The 22,170-nt window shown below is 35.5% G+C and overlaps 1 protein-coding gene and 1 non-coding gene across 2 annotated transcripts; both read left to right on the top strand.

Moving 5' to 3' along the window:
• Nucleotides 1–426: 426 nt before the first annotated feature.
• TRNAG-GCC (transfer RNA glycine (anticodon GCC)) lies at nucleotides 427–497 on the top strand. The gene has a single exon. It is a non-coding gene; the product is annotated as a tRNA-Gly (tRNA).
• Nucleotides 498–12,614: 12,117 nt separating this feature from the next.
• On the top strand, nucleotides 12,615–15,521 carry LOC136233955 (uncharacterized). The gene is made up of 4 exons (XM_066023694.1): nucleotides 12,615–12,900; nucleotides 13,136–14,229; nucleotides 14,437–14,612; nucleotides 15,133–15,521. The coding sequence occupies exons 1-2, from the start codon at nucleotides 12,630–12,632 to the stop codon at nucleotides 13,279–13,281; spliced, it is 417 nt and encodes a 138-aa protein (XP_065879766.1). The 5' UTR covers nucleotides 12,615–12,629; the 3' UTR covers nucleotides 13,282–14,229; nucleotides 14,437–14,612; nucleotides 15,133–15,521.
• The last annotated feature ends 6,649 nt before the right edge of the window (nucleotides 15,522–22,170 follow it).

Genomic DNA, 22,170 nt, shown 5'->3' on the forward strand with positions numbered 1-22,170 from the left:
TGAATTTAGAGAATTTTTTTTTTATGAAACTGGTAGTTAATCTATCGGTTTCGTCCTTAGTAGAGACTCACAATAGATAAAATGCTAAACTGACCCTTATGAAGATTAAATCTTCATAAAAGCCCTAAATAGGGGCAAAATCCTATATTGTTATGGAGAATATCCATTACTATTACATATTATATTAATTTATATGCGTTGAGCAACATGAAACACCGATGGTCTACTGGTAGAATAGTACACTGTCACAGTACAACATAGATTCGATACTTACTAGCACAGCTCTGCTGTGATGAGGGGTTCATCACAATCATTTGATTTGCACGATGAGATAAGTGTAGCACCAGTGGTAGAATAGTACCCTCTTTTTTTTACTTATTATTCGGTTATATTTGACTCATGAACTATCCAATCAAAGCTCATGAAGCACCAGTGGTCTAGTGGTAGAATAGTACCCTGCCACGGTACAGACCCGGGTTCGATTCCCGGCTGGTGCATTACTTGTTTGAGCTATGATGATAACTTCACTATTTGATTGAAGCTCTTTTTCTATTATTTTATGATTTTCTTTGTTGATATGATGAAAGAAAAAATAAAACCCATAATTAATAATTGAAGATAATCTGTTGATTATTTCTTAAGCCTAACACGAAACAAGAGTAATTTTAGGAGCTAATCTAGGAGTAATTTTAGGAGCTAATCTAGGAAACAAATCAATCTACTAATTACAAATAACTCTACAACAATATTTCCTAAAACAGAATAATAACCATTCGGTTATTCTAACACTCCCCCTCAGTCGAAGCAGGAGAAGGACGAATGCATAGACTGTTTCGAAATTCTTCAAACAGAACTTAGGGAAGGCCTTTGGTAAAGATGTTAGCTATTTGATAACGTGAAGGAACATGCAAAACACGTACCTCGCCCTTAGAAACCTTTTCATGAAAAAAATGTATATCCATCTCAATGTGCTTAGTTCGCTGATGTTGAACAGGATTACCCGACAGGTAAATCGCACTAACGTTATCACAATATACCAACGTGGCTTTTTGGATAGGACAATGAAGCTCAAGTAAAAGATTACGTAGCCAACATGACTCAGAAACAATATTAGTAACCCCTCTATATTCGGCCTCGGCACTGGACCGGGAAAGAGTTGCTTGGCGTTTAGCAGACCACGAGATAAGATTGTCCCCAAGAAATACGCAATAACCCGAGGTTGACCGTCTAGTGTCCGGACAGCCGCCCCAATCAGCGTCGGTATAGGCCAAAAGAGTGGATGTGGAGCTCGGAAAAAGATGAAGACCATGAGAAATAGAACCCTGAACATACCGAATAATACGCTTGAGAGCGTGCATATGGACCTCCCTTGGATCATGCATGAACAAACATACCTGCTGAACAACATAAGTGATATCGGGTCGAGTAAAAGTCAGATACTGAAGAGCTCCGGCAAGACTCCGATATTGGGAAGGATCGGCATATGTTGGACTGTCAGTAGAAGAAAGCTTGGACTTAGTATCCACAGGCGTGAAGGAAGGTTTACAAGACAACATTCCCGCACGCTCAATAATTTCTTTAGCATATTTCTTTTGAGATAAAAACAAACCACCGAAATTACGAGTAACCGTAATACCAAGAAAATAGCTCAAGGGACCCAAATCCTTCATAGCAAATTCGGAGCTAAGAGTAGAAATAATGTGCTTACGAAGAGCATCAGAGGAAGCTGTGAGGATGATGTCATCGACATATAACAACATATAAGCAATATGTGACCCATGATGATAAATGAAGAGGGAGTGATCCGAAGTACTATGAATAAATCCAAGAGTACACACAAAATCTGCAAATCGCTTGTACCAAGCACGAGGGGCTTGTTTGAGGCCATAAAAGGATTTCTTCAACAGACATACATGATTCGGCTTGTCAAGATCCCGATAACCAATCGGTTGATGCATATACACGGTTTCTTTCAATTCACCATGTAAGAAAGCATTCTTGACATCCAATTGATGGATATCCCAATGCTTGGAGAGAACCAAACTGAGAACAGTACGAATAGTTGCGGGTTTTACAACCGGACTAAACGTTTCACCACAATCAACGCCCACCTGCTGAGTTTTCCCATCACCTACAAGACGGGCTTTATGAGCCATCAGAATACTCTTTATGAGCAAAAACCCACAAAGAACAAATAACATTAACATCAGGTGAGGCACCAACACCCATGTCTTATTTTTAATAAGAGCATTAAATTCATCATCCATAGCAGTTTTCCAATTCCGATCATGAAGAGCAGACACAGGGTTACGAGGCAAAAGAGACCTAGACACGACAGTATTTAGGTTAAATTGACTCCTAGGTTTAAAAATCCCACGTTGACTCCTAGTAACAGGACGGGAAGACATATTGGGAAGAGGAGGTAATGGTGGTGGAGTTGGGATCGGTGAGGGAAGTAGAGGTGGGCTGTTTGTATGATGGGAAGGAGAGGCCGAGATATCAGATGGGTCAGATTTGGGCTTGGCACGGATGGTTCCGATGGACCAGCGGCATGGGTTGGGTGGAGGACCGATGGGTCGGGTGAGAGAGGGTCGGCTAACAGTGGCTGCCCGCGGCTAATAGGAGGGCTATTTTGGGCTCGGGTTGGGGTAGAAATCGGCGGGGTGTCAAGAGGAGGCCCATTAGTAAGATGAAATTGCACATAGGGTGTAAGTTCATGATCCAAAAAATCATAACTAGACACAGTGGGTAGAGGAATAGTGGCGAAAGGAAATTGAGTTTCATCAAAGATCACATGACGACATACTATGATTTTCTTAGACTCCATATCATAACATTTATACCCCTGGTGATGAGACGGATAGCCTAAAAAGACACAAGGAGTGGACCTAGCTTGGAGTTTGTGAATTGTGGTGGATGGAAATAAAGGATAACATAAACACCCAAAGACTCTCAAATGGGAATGCACAGGATCGGTCCTATAAAGCACACATAATGGGGATTGGAATTCTAAATTTTTAGTTGGTCGAATATTGAGAAGATAAGTGGCCATTTGAAGTGCATGATGCCAAAAATATGATGGGATGGAAGCATTAACTAGAAGTGTGCGGATAATATTATTGATGCTACGAAGTTTTCTCTCGGATTTCCCATTTTGAGACGAAGTATGAGGACACGAGAAACAAAAAGAAATTCCATTAGCATTACAAAAATCCCAAAAAGCTTTCTCCCATTGTCACATTGGATATTTTTAATTTCCCTTTCAAATTGAGTACGGATTAGTGCTCGAAATTGTAAAAAGATAGAGAAAACATCTGACTTTTTATGCAAAGAAAATGTCCACATAAAATTAGAAAAATCATCCAAAAAAACAATGTAATACCGATGCCCCATTGAACTTAAAATAGGAGACATCCATAAATTGCAATGAACAATATCAAATGGCAAAGAAGTTTTATTATTGGATGAAATAAATGGCAACTTAATATATTTTCCAAGAGGACAAGACCGACAAATTAAACTACTACGAAGAGAATTACATTCAATAAATTTCTTTTGTCTAAGAGCATCTAACACCGGAGAGCCGGGATGTCCTAAGCGGTCATGCCATAAGGATGGCGCTAAAACAGCAAAACTAGAAGGAGGACTTGGCGGGAAGGTGGCTTTGGTAGTGACGGGATAAAGGTCGCCTTGACTCTCACATCTCATTATATGTCGGCCCGTCTGAAAATCCTTCACAGAAAATCCAAACGGGTCAAATTCGACAGATACTGAATTGTCAGAAGTAAACTTACAGACATAGACTAAATTTTTAATAATATGTGGAGCATATAAAACATTTCTCAAGGCTAAGGGTGGATGTGGGTGAGTTAAGTTTGTGTGCCCTAGTCCATGAATCAGAATTGAATGTCCACTACCAATAATTATGCCATGATTATTGCTCATATTAAAAATAGACGAGAGTTTACCCTTATCAGACGTCATATGTGAAGTAGCACCTGTGTCCATGTACCTTGGATTTTTCGGAGGATTGAGGCTCAGAGTGTACAAAGCAGATTCAATATCCGTAGACTCGGAATTGCTAGCAGTATGAAAGGCCTGTTGTGGGCGGGGGCCTAACAGCCCTGCATTCTGGGCTGGAGGAGGACCTGTGTAATTGCCAGTGGGCCGAGCCCATGACTGAGATGGATATGGACATAGAGGGGCCTGCCAAGGAACCCAAGACCAAGAGCCCTATTGTGAACCTCCCCAGGACGGCTGCTGCCACTGATTTGCCGAACCACCACTGCCCGGCCGGTTCGCCGGATTATTTCCACGGCCACCGCCGTTGCCGCCACCACGAGAATTATTATTATTATTATTCCAGCGCCCCTTTTTCTTATTCTGTCCCTGATTGCCTCCTTGAACCGGACGAGATTGTTGCTGCATATACCCAAACGGATTAGCAGACAGAGGAGAAAAGGGAGGAGATCCTGCCGCCACCAAAACAGTCCCCGCCGAGGCAGTAGCAGCCTTCTTCGCTAAACCGGCATCCTCCAATATAACCATCGATCGAGTCTGATTAAATAAAGGAAGAGGATCCTTTTATCCAATAATAGTGTCGATACTATTATATGCTTTAGTGAGACCCGAAACCATCTGAAGAACAAGTCGGTCATTCGACATCGGGGAATCCACATTACGGAGTTGATCCGATAATTCCTTTAGACGTTGACAATAAGTAGTGGCGGAAGAAAAATCCTTCATAAGAGTATGAGAAAACTCTTGTTCAATTGAAACTGCACGGGAATGCTTATTGTCCTGAAAGATGTCACGTAAACGATTCCACGCCTCCATGGCGGTAGCATCCGACTCAATTATCGTCTCTAACAGATCATTAGTAATGGTGGCATAAATCCACCCAAGAACCGTGGCATCTAAGGTTTCCCACTGATCTTTGGCAGCCTCATCGGAGGGAGAGGCAACGACTTTACCATTCGGAATGATATGGTGGATAACTTTGTGGGATTTGGCAAAAACTTTAAAGAGTTCCGCCCAGGTAGAATATTGAACCTTCTCCAAACTAAGAATAATGGAGATCAGGGGGGAATCCAGTATGGGGGCAGTTGCCCCCACTGACATTTGTATTTTTTTAAAAATCCAGGTATTAATTTTGAAGTTTTAGAACTTTGCCCCCTCATCAGTGAAGGTTTAGGATTTACTCGTTCTATAATTGAGTATGAAGAATGGTTTTAAATTTAATATTTTCTTTTTATTTTCTCAATTCTGTTTTAAAGCAAAACGACGTCGTTTTATTTAATTAGAACTACGTCGTTTTGCTTACAACAAATAAAAAAAAATAAAAAGTAAATATTTAAATATTTAAATGTAAAACTAAATAGGCCCTAAAACAAACCATCGTCTCTCTTATTCTCTTTAATCTCTTTAGTTATTCTTCCTCAATTCCTCTTTCTTCTTAAGCCTAAATTGAAATTCCTAATCCTAACTAAGATTAAATCAAAATCGACAGCCAATCCCTCCATAGTTGGATCGTTGCTCCGACACTCCATCTCCCATCTTTGCCTCTCTGCTTTGGTGTTCTTTTGCTCTTACTTGAATTTTGATTTTATATTTCTGCTACTATTTTACTTGAACTTGAGCTTTGATCTCTGTTTTTCTATAATTATCATTTTTTTGGATAAAAATTATTTTAGTTGTATTGTTTGCCCCCACGGGGGAGAAATCCTGGATTTGCCCCTGATGGAGATATGGTTTTTAATATTAGACACCCCAAGCGCCGGATGAAACTTGGAGTCAATCATGATGAACAGATTAATCGAGAAGCGGAAGGTAGAGGTGAAGATTGGCCGACCAGTATAGAGAGACCGGAAAAGAAAAGGACAGCGGCTCCAGGAAGAAAACTAGGTTTAGTCTGATACCATAATAGAAGATAATCTGTTGATTATTTCTTAAGCATGCCACGGCATATATACAAATATACAAGAGTAAATTTAGGGACTAATCTAGAAAACAAGAGTAATTTTAGGAGCTAATTTAGGAGTAATTTTAGGAGCTAATCTAGGAAACAAATCAACCTACTAATTACAAATAACTCTACAACAATATTTCCTAGAACATAATAATAACCATTCGGTTATTCTAACAATTAAGTCCTCCAACCTTTTTAGTTTCAAGGTTTGAGCCCGTAATCTTTTTTTTTCTTTTATTAAACCCTTCGAATTTTAAATTTTTTAAGGAAAAACTCTATGATTTTTAATTTCATGCATTGAACGATAATAAATGATTAATTTTTATTTATTTTGAATATGTTCAACAATTAAAAAAATTAAAATAAAAAGTAAACACTTTCTATTTTTTATTTAAAACAGTGGTTATTTAAAAAAAATATGTGGTTACACGGGTTTGCAGATGAATGCCTGTGAGTTTTTTGTTGTCAAAACTTGGATAGTGCTTGTCGATTTTTGCAATCGACGATTTTTGGATTGACATTGTCAATTTGGCCGTTAAGAACCTCAAAATGAAAAATTTCAAGAATTTGATAATATTCTAAGCAACTTTAATTCTTCAACTTTCTAGTTTTAAGGTTATCTAGGTATTATTTGGTGAGGAGAGAGAAAGTTAATATTTAGAGAGATAAAGCTCCAAAATTAATGATTTTGAAAAATAAAAAATGTGGTTCCATAGTAAATGTGATACTAAACTTTGATATTTGAAAATTTTCACTTGAGGCGTTAATGGCCAAGTTGGTAATGTTAACCAAAAGTCACTGATTTTGCAATTTTTGCTAGCATAGTTCTCGTTTTGACAATAAAAAATCATAGTCTCTCATATAGAAATTAGTGTAACCACATCTTTTTTTTTTTAAACTACGTTATAGTAACTAAAATGTCATATAAAAGCATTTAAAACTAGGTAACCTACAATACGTTAATGGAGCTTTTGGTTCATTTTGAGGTTGTTAACGATCAACCTGGTAATGTTAACCTAAAAGTTTTCGATTTTACAAATCTTGACAAGCACAGTTCTCGTTTTGGCAACAAAAAAATCACAGTCTTTTGTATGCAAATTAGTGTAACTACATGGCTTTTTTAAAAAAATTAACCCTTAAAATATTAGTATTTGAATTAATTTAACACGTAATTACACTTCCAAACTAATACATAGGAAAAAAAAGAGTAATAAAAAGTTATATCAGCAAAATGCGTTATAATAACTAAAAATAAAATGTCATATAAAAGCATTTTAAATTAGGTAACCTACAATACATTAGGGAGCATTTGGTTCGTGCATGGGTAACAAAAAGGAATTCAGAAAGAGCTTAAGGAAACAGAAAGATAATGAATGACTTTGGATTGGCCTAATACATTACCAGTTCCCTAAACTTGTCCAAAATAGTAGATTGGCTCATTGAACTTTGCAAGTGTCTCACGAGCTTCCTAAACTTGGATTGACCTAATACATCACCAGCTCTCTGATACTCATAATATTGGTAGCTGATATCACACAAATAAAACTCGTCATGCGACACTTAAGAGAACCGAACTAGCATTTAGGGAAAGAGAATATGTGGCGCCTCATAGCCCAACTGGACAATGCGACTTTATGTTACAGATCTCGATTTAGGTATCAGAGCGAGTTAGCCGGACAATGTCTAAAATATTTACTATATATTAACATAATTATAAATAACTTGCTAGGATATTGATAACTGGTCAAAATTTCTTGATCGGAATCCCTTTCCTGAGAGGTGTCATTGGGTTCGGTCGGAACACTCTGATGCCAAAGTCAGTAAGATATTTGATAAGAAAAAGTATAATGACAAGAGTTTTATGGAAGTTAGCCAACATACCTGAAACATATCCGAGTTGGGATATTTATACATGTTTGTGTAACCTTTTGCATTTAATAGTGTTCTAATTGAAAAATCACGTAAGTACTCCTCTTAATGGCTATTAATTGTCATTTAATTATATTCATTTTCCCTAAAATGAGATATAAATACGTCGTTTAATCTTCTATGAAACTGTCAAAATGTGATATGACGACGGATATACGTCAAGTGGATCTCTCTTATCCCACCTCTTTCATTGTATCTTACCTTATATGGCGTGTCTTCCTTTGATCCAGGTGGCGTGACATAGTGATGTAGGATTATTCTCTTTCCACATTATTATACTCCCCCACCCAGAAATAAATCCGGATGTTATCAAATTGTCATTAACCCTACATTAATTATGCATTAATTGTCGTTACTCCTTCCTCTAGAAGGAATAATAGTTTATCATTATTCGTATTAATTATTATTATTCCTTATTCTAAAAGGAATTAATTCGGATGTTATCAGATATCAATAACTAAAATGTATGAAACCAGCTCAGTTAATCAATAAATTTGTTTGAAAGATACAATATATCAATCAAATAATTATCAAATTAACCCCTTCAAGGTTTTCCTTGTGAGTAGTTTTATTTGAAAGCGATAAGTGTAAATTTGTATCATTTCATAAATATAAAACAAATTTTAAGTTTATTCATATCTATAAACTTTGAAACCAGCCAGACATTTAATGTAAATTCGTGAAACAATTGGTTTATTTTTGTAATTTATCATTCAATAAAAAAATTCACACTTTATATTCGTTCTTCCCCGCCTGCCTATCTGTTTATAAACCCCAATTCCTATTTCTCCAAATCTCTCTGTCCTCCGCTGCCTCTCAAATCGAAGGACGCTCTCTGCTGAACCATTTCCGTTACAGCATACAAATTGTGTCAAGTACATGAGTCAAATGTGCGACCCAAATTAAAATTTAGAAACCAATTTGATAAGTTGAACCAAATACAGAAGTTAAATATTTCTCTCAAATTGGTGGAAAATCTCTTCAAATTAAGAAACATTTTAATTGGAATTCAATTCAATTTCCTAAATTCTCTTGTTCGAAAACAAAAACTAGTAAAAGAATTCAATTCATACGTATTTTAAATAGAGGTTTAATTTTTAATTTCTTAAATAAAAAAATAGATGTTTAATTTGAATTTTTAAATATTTTTAATTCAAAATTATTTATTGGTGTTAAAATTGTGTCAAATACACGAGTCAAATGTGCGGTCCAAATTAAAATTTAGTAACCAATTTAATAAAATGAACTAAATACAGAAGTTAAATATTAGTTTTTACATTTCTCTTAAATTGGTAGAAAAGTCTCTTCAAATTAAGAAACATTTTAAGTGGAATTCAAAACTTCAATTTATTAAATTCTGTTGTTTGAAAATAAAAACTGTAAGAGAATTCTATTCATACCTATTTTAAATAGATGTTTAATTTTTAATTTCTTAAATAAAAAATAGATGTTTAATTAATTCATGGGGCTTGCAAAGGGCAGCTTCGCTTTCCCGATTCCAGGCTCCTATACGCATATTGCAGAGCTAAAGGCAGTTATGTTTGCGGTTGATATTGCCTGGGAGAGTAACTGGATGAAGCTTTGGATTGAGGCTAATTCTACGTGCGTGGTTAACTTGATGGCACGTCGTTCCTATGATGTTCCCTAGATGGCCAGACAGGATTGGCTTCAGTGTCTAACTCAGTATGCTTCGATGGAAGTTGTGACGACACATATATTGTGAAGGAAACTATGATTTAAACGCTTTAGCCGGCATTGGCACTACCTTTAGTCCGGTCATATGGTGGAGTTTGGCTCCCGCTTTCTATTCTTCGGTTATTTCCGATGATATTTGTAATTTAGCACATTATCATATTACCTAACTCTCTCTTTGGTTTGTATTTTTCTTTTTTTTTTAATATATTTGAGTTTTGCTTTTTATGGGGATGAGGGTGCCAACTTGGTTGGGATAGAGGCATCGTCCCTATTTCTATTGAAAAAAAGATGTTTAATTTGATTTTTTAAAAATATTTTTAATTCAAAACTATCTATTGGTATTAAAATTGTGTAAAGCACGTGAGTCAAATGTGCGGTCCAATTTAAAATTTAGAAACCAATTTAATAAATTGAATAAAATATCAGAAGTTAAATATAAATTTTCATATTTCTCTCAAATTGGTTTTCAAATTAAGAAACATTTTAAGTGGAATTCAATTCAATTTACCAAATAGATGTTTAATTTGATTTTTTTTAAATATTTTTAATTCAACAATTTTTTTAGGGCTTTAAACATTGTTTTTTTTTAAACTGAAGAAATTCATTAGTGAGAAGAGTTCATTACATCAAAAAGTGACAATGAACGGCTTGAGGGAGGATCGTAACGCTAGAAGAAGGGACTAGCATGTAATCTGGCATCTTTAGCTAGACCATGAGCTACCCGGTTTGCTTGTCTCCTCAGATGAAGACCAAAAAGTTTCATCATGCATGATAACGGTGGGCCCTGCTTAAGAAGGCTCTAGGTCTCAGTTCTTAGAAAAAGTGCTTTTTGCGGTGGCCGTTCCTAGTCATATAAGACTCAGATAGGTGAAGTGTCAATTTGTCAAAGATATAAGAACTCAAATACGTATTTGGTTCCCTTCCTTGAGCAGGAATGTCTCTTGATAAACCTAAGCTGAAAATTTTCAATCTGAGAGGCAATAACCTTATATATTTATGACAAAAATGTGTGACAATTTTTTTTTCATAATATTTATTGACTGGTGCTTTATTGTGATAAATATTTGGATGAAACATTATTTTGTCATAATTTTGTTTGAAATTTTAACATTTTTTTACTAATTTTTTTTTGTCACAATAAGTACATTAATTGTGACAAAAATTATTTTGTCAGGGGAATTTTCGTCACAATATTAGATATTTGTTGTAGTGCGTGCATATGATGATAGGGGAAAATCCGTTCATTTTGGAATCATTTAGGTGTTGTTTGGTTAGGAGAGAGAGAATTTTTAGGGAGAGAAAACTAAAAAAAATGTGGTTTTGGAAAATAAAAAATATAGTTTCATGGTAAATGTCAATCTAAACAACTTTAATTCTTGAATATTTATATTTTGAGGTCATTTTGAAGAGTTAGTTAAAATTGAGTAGCCACTGATGTTAAAAATGTAAAATTCAGTGGTCATACTGTTAAGAATTGAAGTTCAGTGATCACAATGTTAAAATGAGTAAAATTTAGTGGCTATGGGTGTAATTTACCCCAGAGTAAGCTCAATCTACTACTTTATTAATTCCTTAACCTTATATTACAACTTTGATTTATTGTTGTATTCATCTTCGAATTATACTTTAAACTGGCTTAGGTATCAAAGCGAATTAACCGGACAATGTCTAAAATATTTACTATATACTAATATAATTACACATAACTTGCCAGAATGTTAATAACTAAAATTTATGAAATTGATTCAGTTAATCGAAAAATTTGTTTGAAAATGCAATATCAGAGTCAAATAATTATCAAATTAATCCGTTTAAATTTTTCGTTAGATAAGAGTAAATTGCTTTTATTTAGAAACATTATGTGTAAATTTGTATTATTATAAAAACGTTTAGTGTAAATTTGTATATTATATTATATTTTTGTACAAGTTGGACAAAAATAATCCAAATATTTCGTTCTATTTGAAAATATTGATCTTCAATTTTATTATTAAATCACAAAAATATGATTTTTTTAGAACGATCTGGTATGTAACTCGTTCAAAATAAAGAACAAAATATTTGTGTTTTATAATAATGTCTGAAATTGACCACAACTTGTTAATACCAGTAGTAAAATTGCTAGTGTCTGCCAATACTAGAGTTAAAATTGCACAATGATGTTAAAGATAAAAAATTTCTTAGCTGCCAATATTATATGTATTTTTGCACCTTATCTCATATAAAAATATTTATAATATTGGTAGCTAATATCATACGAATATAAACTCGCTATGCGACACTTAAGAGACCCGAACTAGCACTTGGGAAAAGAGAATACGTGGTGCCTCCATTGCCAAACTGAATAATACGAATCCGTATTACAGATCTCGATTCGGGAAGTCTCAAAAGACCCAGTTAAAGATCCACCTGCTACCACAATTGCGCCCGATTCCGTGAATCATGGACCTTATGGGCTTGATGAATACCATACCTCGATATCTGGGCGCACGTTCACCTATCAACAGGTGATACATAGCACATCTCACTCCTTAATTCATAATTGTTATCTACAGTTCAATCACAATATAAATAGAGTATGCCCAGTTCACTACTTTATTAATTCATTAAACTTATATTACAAACTTTGATTTACTGGTGTGTTCATATTCGAGTTATACCTTAAACTAATTTAGGTATCAAAACGAGTTAGCCGAACAATGTCTTAAATATTTACTATGTATTAACATAATTATGAATAACTTGCCAGAATATTAATAACTAAAATATATGAAACTGATTTAGTTAATCGAAAAAATTGTTTGAAAAATACAAAATCACAGTCAAATAATTATCAAATTAACCCGTTTAAATTTTTCGTTAGATAGGAGTAAATTGCTTTTATTTAGAAATGTTACGTGTAAATTTGTATTATTTAAAAACGTTAGGTGTAAATTTGTAAATTTGTATCATTCATAAATACACCGTGCAAATTTTAAGCTAATTCATATTTATAAATTCATGAAACAATTGATATGTTTTTGTAATTTGCCGTTCAATGAAGATAAACACACTTTATATTCGTTCTTCCCCGCCTGCCCATCTCTTTATAAACCCCAATTCCTATTTCTCCGAATCTCATCGTCCGCCGCCGCCGCCGCCGTGTCATCCGTTTAAACGCCGCCGGGTCATCCGTTTAAACGCCGCCGGGTCATCCGCTGAACCGCCGCTGCGTCTCAAATCACCGCAGCCGTCGGGTCCTCCGCTGAACCACCGCCGTTGCAGCATACAGAGACGCTCCGATCTCCACCTGCTTAACGATCTTCAAGGTATGATTTGGATTTAGCTTACCAAAAGATAAACAACTGAGTCGTCCTCAAGTTGTTCATATCAGGTCTGCAAGAACAGTAGCATTTTTTTTTGTTTTAAAGTCGAAATCAAGATTTCATAGAGATAAATCTAGCTAGATTTCTGTTCTGCTAATCCAATTTTATGCCCTTCTGCATTTTGTTGGAGCAATTGATTATCCTTATATTCTGATTGTTTATTGTGCTATGCTATCAGAGAAATTAATAACAAATATCTATTCAGCTGCAAATGGATGGAAAAAGGAGAAATACAGAACAAGTGGCTATGGTGGAATTGTTGCCGGAGGAAATTTTGACAGAAATTCTATTGAGGTTGCCTCTGAAATCTCTTTTGAGATTTAAGACAGTTTGCAAGTATTGGTGTTCGTTATAAACTGTTCCGGGTTCATAAATAAACATCTACATCTTGCTCGTACTGCCGGTTACAATCAGCATAAGAAATTCCTTGGCCCTGTTTTTCCTGATAAGAAGAATGCTTCCTCCTATTCATGTAGTTTGTACAGAGAAGATTATGATGGCACTGTATATGCTGAACCATTTAATTTTCCATATAAGCTTTTTTTTGGTGATGAAAAGCCGATTCGGGTCAGCTTTTGTAACTCTTGTGATGGATTAATATGCTTCCTTAGAGATCAGAGGATACTCATATGGAATCTATGCGTCCCAACTGAGTATAAGATAATACAATCTCCATTGATTTCAATTGATGATATAGTCGCAATGGGTTATGATCCTATGTGTGATGATTACAAGATTATAAGAGTGTCTGATGAATGCCCCATTGATGAAGATTATATTTCAGTTGAAATATTTTCATTGAAAAGCTTTTCATGGAAAAGTAAGAGGTTCGCCAAAGGTTATTCGGTCTATTACTATACTTCGAGGTTTCTTTATGCAAAGAATGGTCTCCATTGGATTGCAACTGAGTTTGACGAAGAAGAAGATGAGGGCACCGAATGTAAAATATATTTTGATTTGGCGGAAGAAAATTTGGATTATATGAATTTGCCTTCAAAAGGTTTCACTTGTTTAGCCTTGATGAATTACAAAGAGTCTATAGCAATTGCAGGGGAAAACTCTGAATCCCAGCAAGAGTTATGGGTACTCGAACACCATTGTGGGTTGAAAAGGTCATGGAACAAAATTTCATGTTTTGATTTTACTTCCTCTTTCCTTGGCTACTCGAATGGAGAAACTTTGGTTCAGACAGGGTATGATAAGCATTCTTACTACTGCTTGCCTGCATCTCCTTATTTTGAGAGTCTACTTTCGCCTACAAAGCTGCAGTAGGTAAGAAAACTAGCTACTTGACGTTTTCTAATGGTGAAAGACTAAAACTAGTTACACAAATGACTTATTTGCATCTTGAGCTTGGTTATGTTGATGTCAATTCTAGATTTTCTGTTAATGTTTTGCTAAGTTACATTTAAGCTTGTTTCTTCAAATTCTGAGAAATTTGTTTAAAAAACTAATGCGAGTTTTGCTTGCTTTAATCAGTTTGACGGGCTTCGAAGGAGCCTGGTGGAAGATTTGTCCCCTTCAACCTATTATGGGATTTGCGCTCTGGGACTTCACCTCTCTTCATCACTCTCCTTAATCTTATTTGCTGCGGTTTGAGTCAAATCAATTTGCTTGAAAGAAAGGGTAACTGAGAGTGTTTAGTTTTGTAAAAGGTTAGTGCAAATCAATTTATGAGTATTATACCCTTTTAATCCCTTTGTCAATCCGAAGTGGAGAAAATTGTGATTCACAGGCTATTGCTGACATAATTCATGGTATTTCGGATTATCTATTACAAAATTTCACGGGTTAAATGCACTGTTGGTCACTGGACTTACATAGTTGTTTCAAAATGGTCACTCAACTTCAATTTGTCTCAATAAAATCATTCAACTTTGAGTTTTTTAAAGTAATGTAAGTCTTAAGGGTTTTTGTTTACAAATAAAAAATGTAGTCTAAGAGTTATGATGTTAGCAGCCCTATAATTAAGGGTCATGGATGTATTTTGCTATAGTCATGAACTTTAGAGTGAGAATTTATGATATAGTAACATGATTTACAAAAAAAAAAAAAACAATTCGATTCACACAACACAATTGTCGTTTTTCTTACATATGTATATCACATATGGAAGATATAGATAACGATTTGAGACAATAACACGAAATTGTTGAATGTATTGTGTAAATGCAGTCGAAAGCGGTTCAGCGAGAAGCAAGCAGAGATTAGGGGAAGAGTATACAAACGCTCCATCGACAAGTCAAGTGTTCGTGTTGGAAGTGAAGATTTGACTCACTCGCAAAATAATATTCATGTAGATGAAACATTCTTTTTCCAGGTCCTCATATGATCATATCTAGCTAAATAGTAGAGTGAAATAGCAGGGATTTTGTTTTGATTGTGTTTTTTTTACTGGTGTTCGTAGTTTTTTTTACCCTATATTGAGGGGTGTGTGGGTTTGAGGGTGACAAATGTAAATCTTTAGTAGGTTGGGGTTAGGACTGTAAATGAGCTGAGTCGCTCATGAGCGGTTCGGTGGTCGACTCTATAAAAGCTCAGTTCGACTTGGTTTGATTTGTAAATTAGCCACTCGTGAGCACGATTTACTGGCCCGGTTCAAAGCAGACCAAAGTACGGTTCAAAAGCTCATGAGTAAGCTCAATTAGAACATTTATGAATAAATTTTATGCTTAATGCATATTTACACCCTTAAATTTGGCTAGTTCAGCCTATTGGCACCTTGAACTTTTTAAATAACCTATCACACCCGTAAAGTTGGCTCATTCGGATCTTTTGTATACACAATTGTTGCTCTGTCATCTTTGACATATGAGGTGACATACAAAATGAACTAATATGATTTTCTTTTTTCTATAGCACATATATCTACCTCATCTTTCAAAGTTGACAGATCAACAATTTTGTGTGCAAGAGGTCGGAATGAGCCAACTTTAGATGTGTGATAAGTTTTTAAAACCAACCATAGGTGTCTGATGAGTTTTTATTGCCAACTATAAATGTGATATGTTATTTAAAAAGTTTAGGGTGCAAATAGGTAAAACTTTAGTTTAAGGGTGTAAATATGCATCAAGTCTAAATTTTAGTTTTGTAGAAAATTATCTAGTTTTGTGTTAGTTCAAAAATATGTAAACTTAATATTATTTCATATGCTATTAGATTAGTTCGTTTACAAACATAATAAATTAGTAATAGACAAACTATTTGAAAGCATTTTGTTTATTTATTCACAAACTTTACTTGTAAATTTGTTTATGTACACAATTAAAAAACTATTTGCGAACAAATTTTATAAATATAATTGACGATTTATTCACAAACGAATTATGATTGATAATTATCTTAAGGGTTAAGGTGCAAAAATACCCCTAGTCAAGAGGGATTTTACCCCTAACGTTTAAAATGGTGCAATTTTATCCCTAATGTTGGAAGCCAAGAGCAATTTTACCTCTAACGTTGATAAATTGGGTCAATTTGAGAAATAATTCATCAAACTGTCTTCTCGGTCATGAATCTTGTCATCTACACTTCACACTGCGTTATTTTATCAGTAACAAATCACAAACATATGTTGGGATGTGAAAAAAATAAGAAAAAAAATATTAAAAATATATTGTCTTTTGTACGAATTAGACAAAAAAAATCAAAAAATTTACCGAATTTATAAATATTAATCTCCAATTTTATTATTAAATTACAAAAATACATTATATCCTTTTTTAGAACAAATTGATATGCAATTGGTGCAAAATAAAGAAAAAAAATGACTGTATTTTATAATAGTGTCTGAAATTGATCATATTTATCAACATTATGGGTAAAATTGCTCTTGGCTACAAACATTAGGGGTAAAATTGCATAATTTTGGACGTTAGGGGTAAAATTGCTCCTGACCCAAAACGTCAGGGATATTTTTGCACCTTAACCCTTATCTTAATGAATCAAGTTCAAAGAAAATTTTGGGTTCGAAACAGCTCGAAGTTCGGTTCGAACTCGTTTATTTTTTAATGAGCAAGCCAAAGCTTTAGGTTTAATATTTGAACCTATAATTGGTCATTTTTAAATTGACACAAATTTTTTAAGTCGGTTAAAATTGACGGACTAAACAATTGAATAAAATAAACGTAAGAAAGTAAATAGTATATTAATAAAGTATGACAAACGGTCTATTAAGTAAAAATGTAAGGTTTTACAAATTATTTATAATACTCACCCTCCAAATAATGATTTCTAAACGTATTAAGTTATGCTTAACTCGTTTATATATATGTTGGCTCAAAATAAATAAATTTTATTTTCATGTATATAGAAAGCTTATATTTGATTTTAGGGTATAGTTTCCATTTTTCTAGAAAAAAATAAAATAAATATATATATATGTAAACTCACCTCCAGCCAATGAGGGCGTCAATCAAACACGCGGGGCGTGTATTCCTATACGCGGGTCGTATACCACACATCCGAAGAAGTTCCACTTCAGAGGCTCAAGTACGCGGGGCATAAACCTAGACACGTCACGCGTAAAGCGCATCAACAAGGCGTTCCAAGTTCAGGAGCACAAACACACAGGGCGTCCTTCTCTTACGCAGCGCGTACTTTCCTACGCGGGACGTAACACCAGAGGCGCCACGCGCAGATACCATCAACGAAACGCACAAGCTTCAGGACCTCCAATACGCGGGGCGTATCCTTGGTTACGCCCTGCGTATTGGAGGTCCTGAAGCTTATACGCGGGGCGTATCGTCTCTTTCGGCAACAGTTGGAAGCAGTCAATGGAAGTTGATGGTAGTTAGTGGAAGTTGAGGTAGTGGGGTGATGTGGCATGGAAGTAGTTGAGTTAGTTGGTGAATAATTACCAAAATGCCACTTAATAATTACCAAAATGCCATTCCAAAATACTATAAATAGACCCCCTCCCCTTCATAAAAAATGACTCAACTCAACACAACAAAACCCCTTCCTAAGGTCCCTTCCAATGCTCTCTAGTTTCTAGTTTTAAGTTCTTAGTTCTTCAAAGTTCTTCTTTTCGTTCTTCATTTTTCTTAGCTTCGATCCCTTTTTTAGCTCTCTTTAGCTCCAATTTAAGTTCCAATAGCCTCTTTCCAAGTTTTTCTAATTCAATTTAGCATTCCAAGCCTTTAATTTGCTCAATTCCTAGCTAAAACTCTGTTTTCAAATTAATTTTCCAGATTCGTCCAACTACTTTCAAAGCCCGATTTCGTCCGTTTAAATTCATTTTTTGCTTTCAATCCCTTCAACAAAGTTGTTACTGACGTTCTGAATTTCAATCTAGTGTATTTATTTGCCCAATTCCGTGCCCAGAAACCGTAGTTACAAGCCGATCTTTACGGCCCAAATTCTTTTAGACATTCTGTTTCCAGAATTTTCCAGATTCGTCCAGTTATTTTCAACTCCCAATTTCGTCTACTTAGCATCCGTTTTAGCCTTCGATCCCTTATAGAAGTTTGTTCCTGACATTCCGAAATTAAATTTAGCCTATTTACTCGTCCAATTCCGTGTTCTTAAACGCCCAAACGAGCCTCCCAAAGTTGAAGATTAAATCTGTCCCATTTGCCTACCAACGTTTTGCCATTGCCAAGATCATATACCGTACGGGCCCGACCGACCACATCTCTCCAAGAACCTCAAGCCGACACCAAAATTCAACATCAATCCGAGATAGCTATTATGGCTCCGAGTTTGTTGTTGAATTCCAATTCATTTTAATTGCATTTCAATTCTTTGTATTGATTTGTCTCTTCCCAATTCAATTGATTATCTATATGTTTAGTATAGACATATTTCAATTGTAATTCATTTTCAATTTCATGCTTGTTGAACATATTCATATCAATAAAACACCAATTTTCCCAAAATCTCGTGTCAATTTCGCACTTTAATTTCTTTTATTTTTCTGTCTTCAATTTATACGCTTAGCTTAAATAAAAACAATTTATCTCGCAAAGTTTCTATACGGCGCGAGAGACCCAAGAAGGACTTTTTCAATCCTTGCGTCCCTCGCCAATCGCTTCGATTAGATTTCAAGTTTTGGCGCGCATTTCCATAAACTTAACCATTTTAATTGAGAAGTAATCTTCTCTGGCACGCCCGCACCCTAACCACACGTGACAAGGTTGAAATTAGCATATTTCGAAAATATCGCTAACAATTTTTGGCACGCCCAGTGGGACCTATATTTTTATTTAGGCTTAGCCAAAAAATTTAAAACCTTTTTTACACCACGTACATTTTTTTTTTACACTCAAATTTTCAATTTAGCTTGTTATTCCATGCTCTTACTTTATACAATTTTACTTATTCGCTTCATTTACTTGATTTTCATAATAAATTTTGTTTAATCATTTTTTCTATTTATTCACGGAGAATTCCTCTGAATATGAATAGGTGCAAAACAATCAAACCATGACGATGACAACATACGAAGATGTAAGGGATGCTACAATACCGGTGTATTTTGGTGGTTTCAATCGAGATCGACATTTTACAATAAGTACAAACGGATTGTGGGTCCATTGGTACACCGTCTTTAGATGCTACGACGATGGCTATGTTCAGTTTATTCATAGCGACGAACATAATATCGACTGCAAATGTTGTGCTTACGTTCAAACCGCGTCATTCTATGATGATCAATATGGTTGCTACGTGGAGCAAGTCCAGGAATCCCATAAAAATCCACATGGTCCTGATTATATTGAGATATGGGAGCACCTTCGAATGAGTAATCCTCATTGCCGAGGTAGTTATATTTGCAATTATAGGGATGAAAACCTCCATTTCCATCGTCCTTGTCGGCAATCTTGCTTCGAAAGAAGTACGATCATGGCACCAGTCGAGCATAAGACCTATGAAAAGTTTGAGTGCTCCGATATGAGCTACGACCAAAATTCTTTCGAGGATTCTAGTCGTGTGGCAGAGATGGAAGCAGTCCAAGTGGTTGAGGATGATGGAGAAATCGAATCATTACTTATGGAGGAGAACCAACCAAAGGACGATGAATATCAACAAAGAATGGACCAACTCGAGAAACAGGCGGACATTACAGCGGCTAACATAGTGGCTTCTTTAAGAGCCTGCATTGAAAGCTATTGGGGGGCAATCCAAGAATTTCATCATAATACGAAGTTAGAAGCATCTCCCACACTCCCAACTCCTCCAAAAACAAAGATGCCTAATGATGAAACGATAATGGAAAGTCAAGAGCATGGAGATGACCCCTATGACTATGATTCTAGGTCCATGTAAGAGGATGACGCCGCTTCCAATGATCTTGATTCGGGGGGCATCCACGAAACTCCTATAGAAATTCAAGAAGAAGAAGGAGATGTTCTTAGGAGCTATGACTCAGAATCCAACGAAGTGGATGATGTAGCGTCTAGTGATCTTGATGCGGGGGGCAGCATAGAGGAAGCAACTCAACAAGAACCCACTCTAGAAGTACTGCCCATATATGCAAATCCCCAAAGGTCAATGGGATTTTTATGGAGCCTCGACATGAACGAGAAGGAAGTTGTGCAAACCCAAGACGAGGATGAAGATGTATCTCATGACCTCAATTCAGGTTTCAGCCAGGACGATGATGACCTATCAGATACTCCGAACTCGGGGGGCATCCATGAAACTCCTGTAGAGATTCAAGAAGGAGAACGAGATGTTTCTAGGAGCTATGACTCAGAATCCAATGAAGAAGACGATGTTGTGTCTAGTGATCTTGACTTGGGGGGCAGTAAAGAGGAAGCAATTCAACAAGAACCCACTCTAGAAGTATTGCCCATAGATGCAGATCCACCAAAGTCAATAGAATTTCTATGGAGTCCTGACATGAACAAAGAAATAGTTGTACAAGCCCAGGAAGAAGAGGAAAATATATCTCATAACCTCAATTCGGATTTCAGTTGGGAGGGTGACGACCCGTCAAGCACTTCTAACTCAGGGGGCATCCATGAAGCACCTGTAGAAATTCAAGAAGATGAGGAAGATGTTTGTTGGAGCTATGATTCAGAATCCAGTCAAGACGATGAGGTATCCAACCCGAGGGACATCCAACTGGAAGAGGTTCAACAAGAATTTATTCTGAAAGAATCTCTCATTCTTGTGAAGTCTTTAAAATCAGAAGACTTTATGAAAAGTTGTAATATCGAAGAAGAAGTGGCTTCAGAAACACATGAAGAAGTTTTCTATGATTGTAATTCGCAACTCAGTCATGATGAAGAAAACTTCTATGATCCTGATTTGGGGGGCAGTCAAAATCAAGGGATTAATCGAGAATCCACACCAGAAATACCTCTAATGATTCTTCCAACAACTCATGTTTTTCCAGAGCCTATGATCACCATGAAGTTTGTTAACTCAAATTGGGGACCAAGTTTGCAGACCATGATTCTTCTTTTCGCCAGTCTACTTCAACTTTCCTACCATCCGAACAAGTCACGAGGTTTCTACTTCTTAACCTTGTTTATTTATGTAGACTCTAGTTTACCAATACTTTTTATTATGCGGAAAGAGAGTCATGAAAATAAGAATCTAGACATGGAAACTCATATCCCTCTTGTAGAGATGTTACTGAGCATTTTGTTGTATGAGGCGATAACATAATGTTGTACTTACAACATAGCCCATAAGACCATTTATGGTCAAAATAAGTTGGCGTTTTTGCAAGCACAAAAAAAAAATGAAAAAATAGTTCAGTTTTCAAAATAAATTATTTATGTTCATGCTTCCATTTGGTTCATATATTTCTACTTTTGTTATCGCATCTTCTTCTTCATTTGTTTCAAACTCTAACTCACAAACCAGAACACTCAATCATTACCATTTCTAAATCATACTTGTTATCTATTAGTTGATTCCGGTTAATTAAAATACCCAGAACCAAGCTTTTGGTAATTATTGATCTCAAAATCATAATTTCCATCAAACAACTGTTTTGGTTAGCCTTTTTTCCCCAAAATTGATTTCATCCGCCATAAACCACCTTTTCCTTCAAAACCAATCTCAATTTCTTCGTTGATATCCAAATCATAACTCTCAACTTTCATTTTTGTTCAAAACGATTTCCTATAACCTCAATTTTCTCACTCGAAATCACCCCATTGCCATTTGATTTTTCTTACATCGGATAACTCGTGTATTCAAATTTTAAAATGATTCCGACACGTCCAATTCCTCCAATTCGACAAATTCCAATATGAT

Source organism: Euphorbia lathyris, chromosome 6 (genome assembly GCF_963576675.1).
Source record: "Euphorbia lathyris chromosome 6, ddEupLath1.1, whole genome shotgun sequence".
Classification (NCBI taxonomy): Eukaryota; Viridiplantae; Streptophyta; class Magnoliopsida; order Malpighiales; family Euphorbiaceae; genus Euphorbia; species Euphorbia lathyris.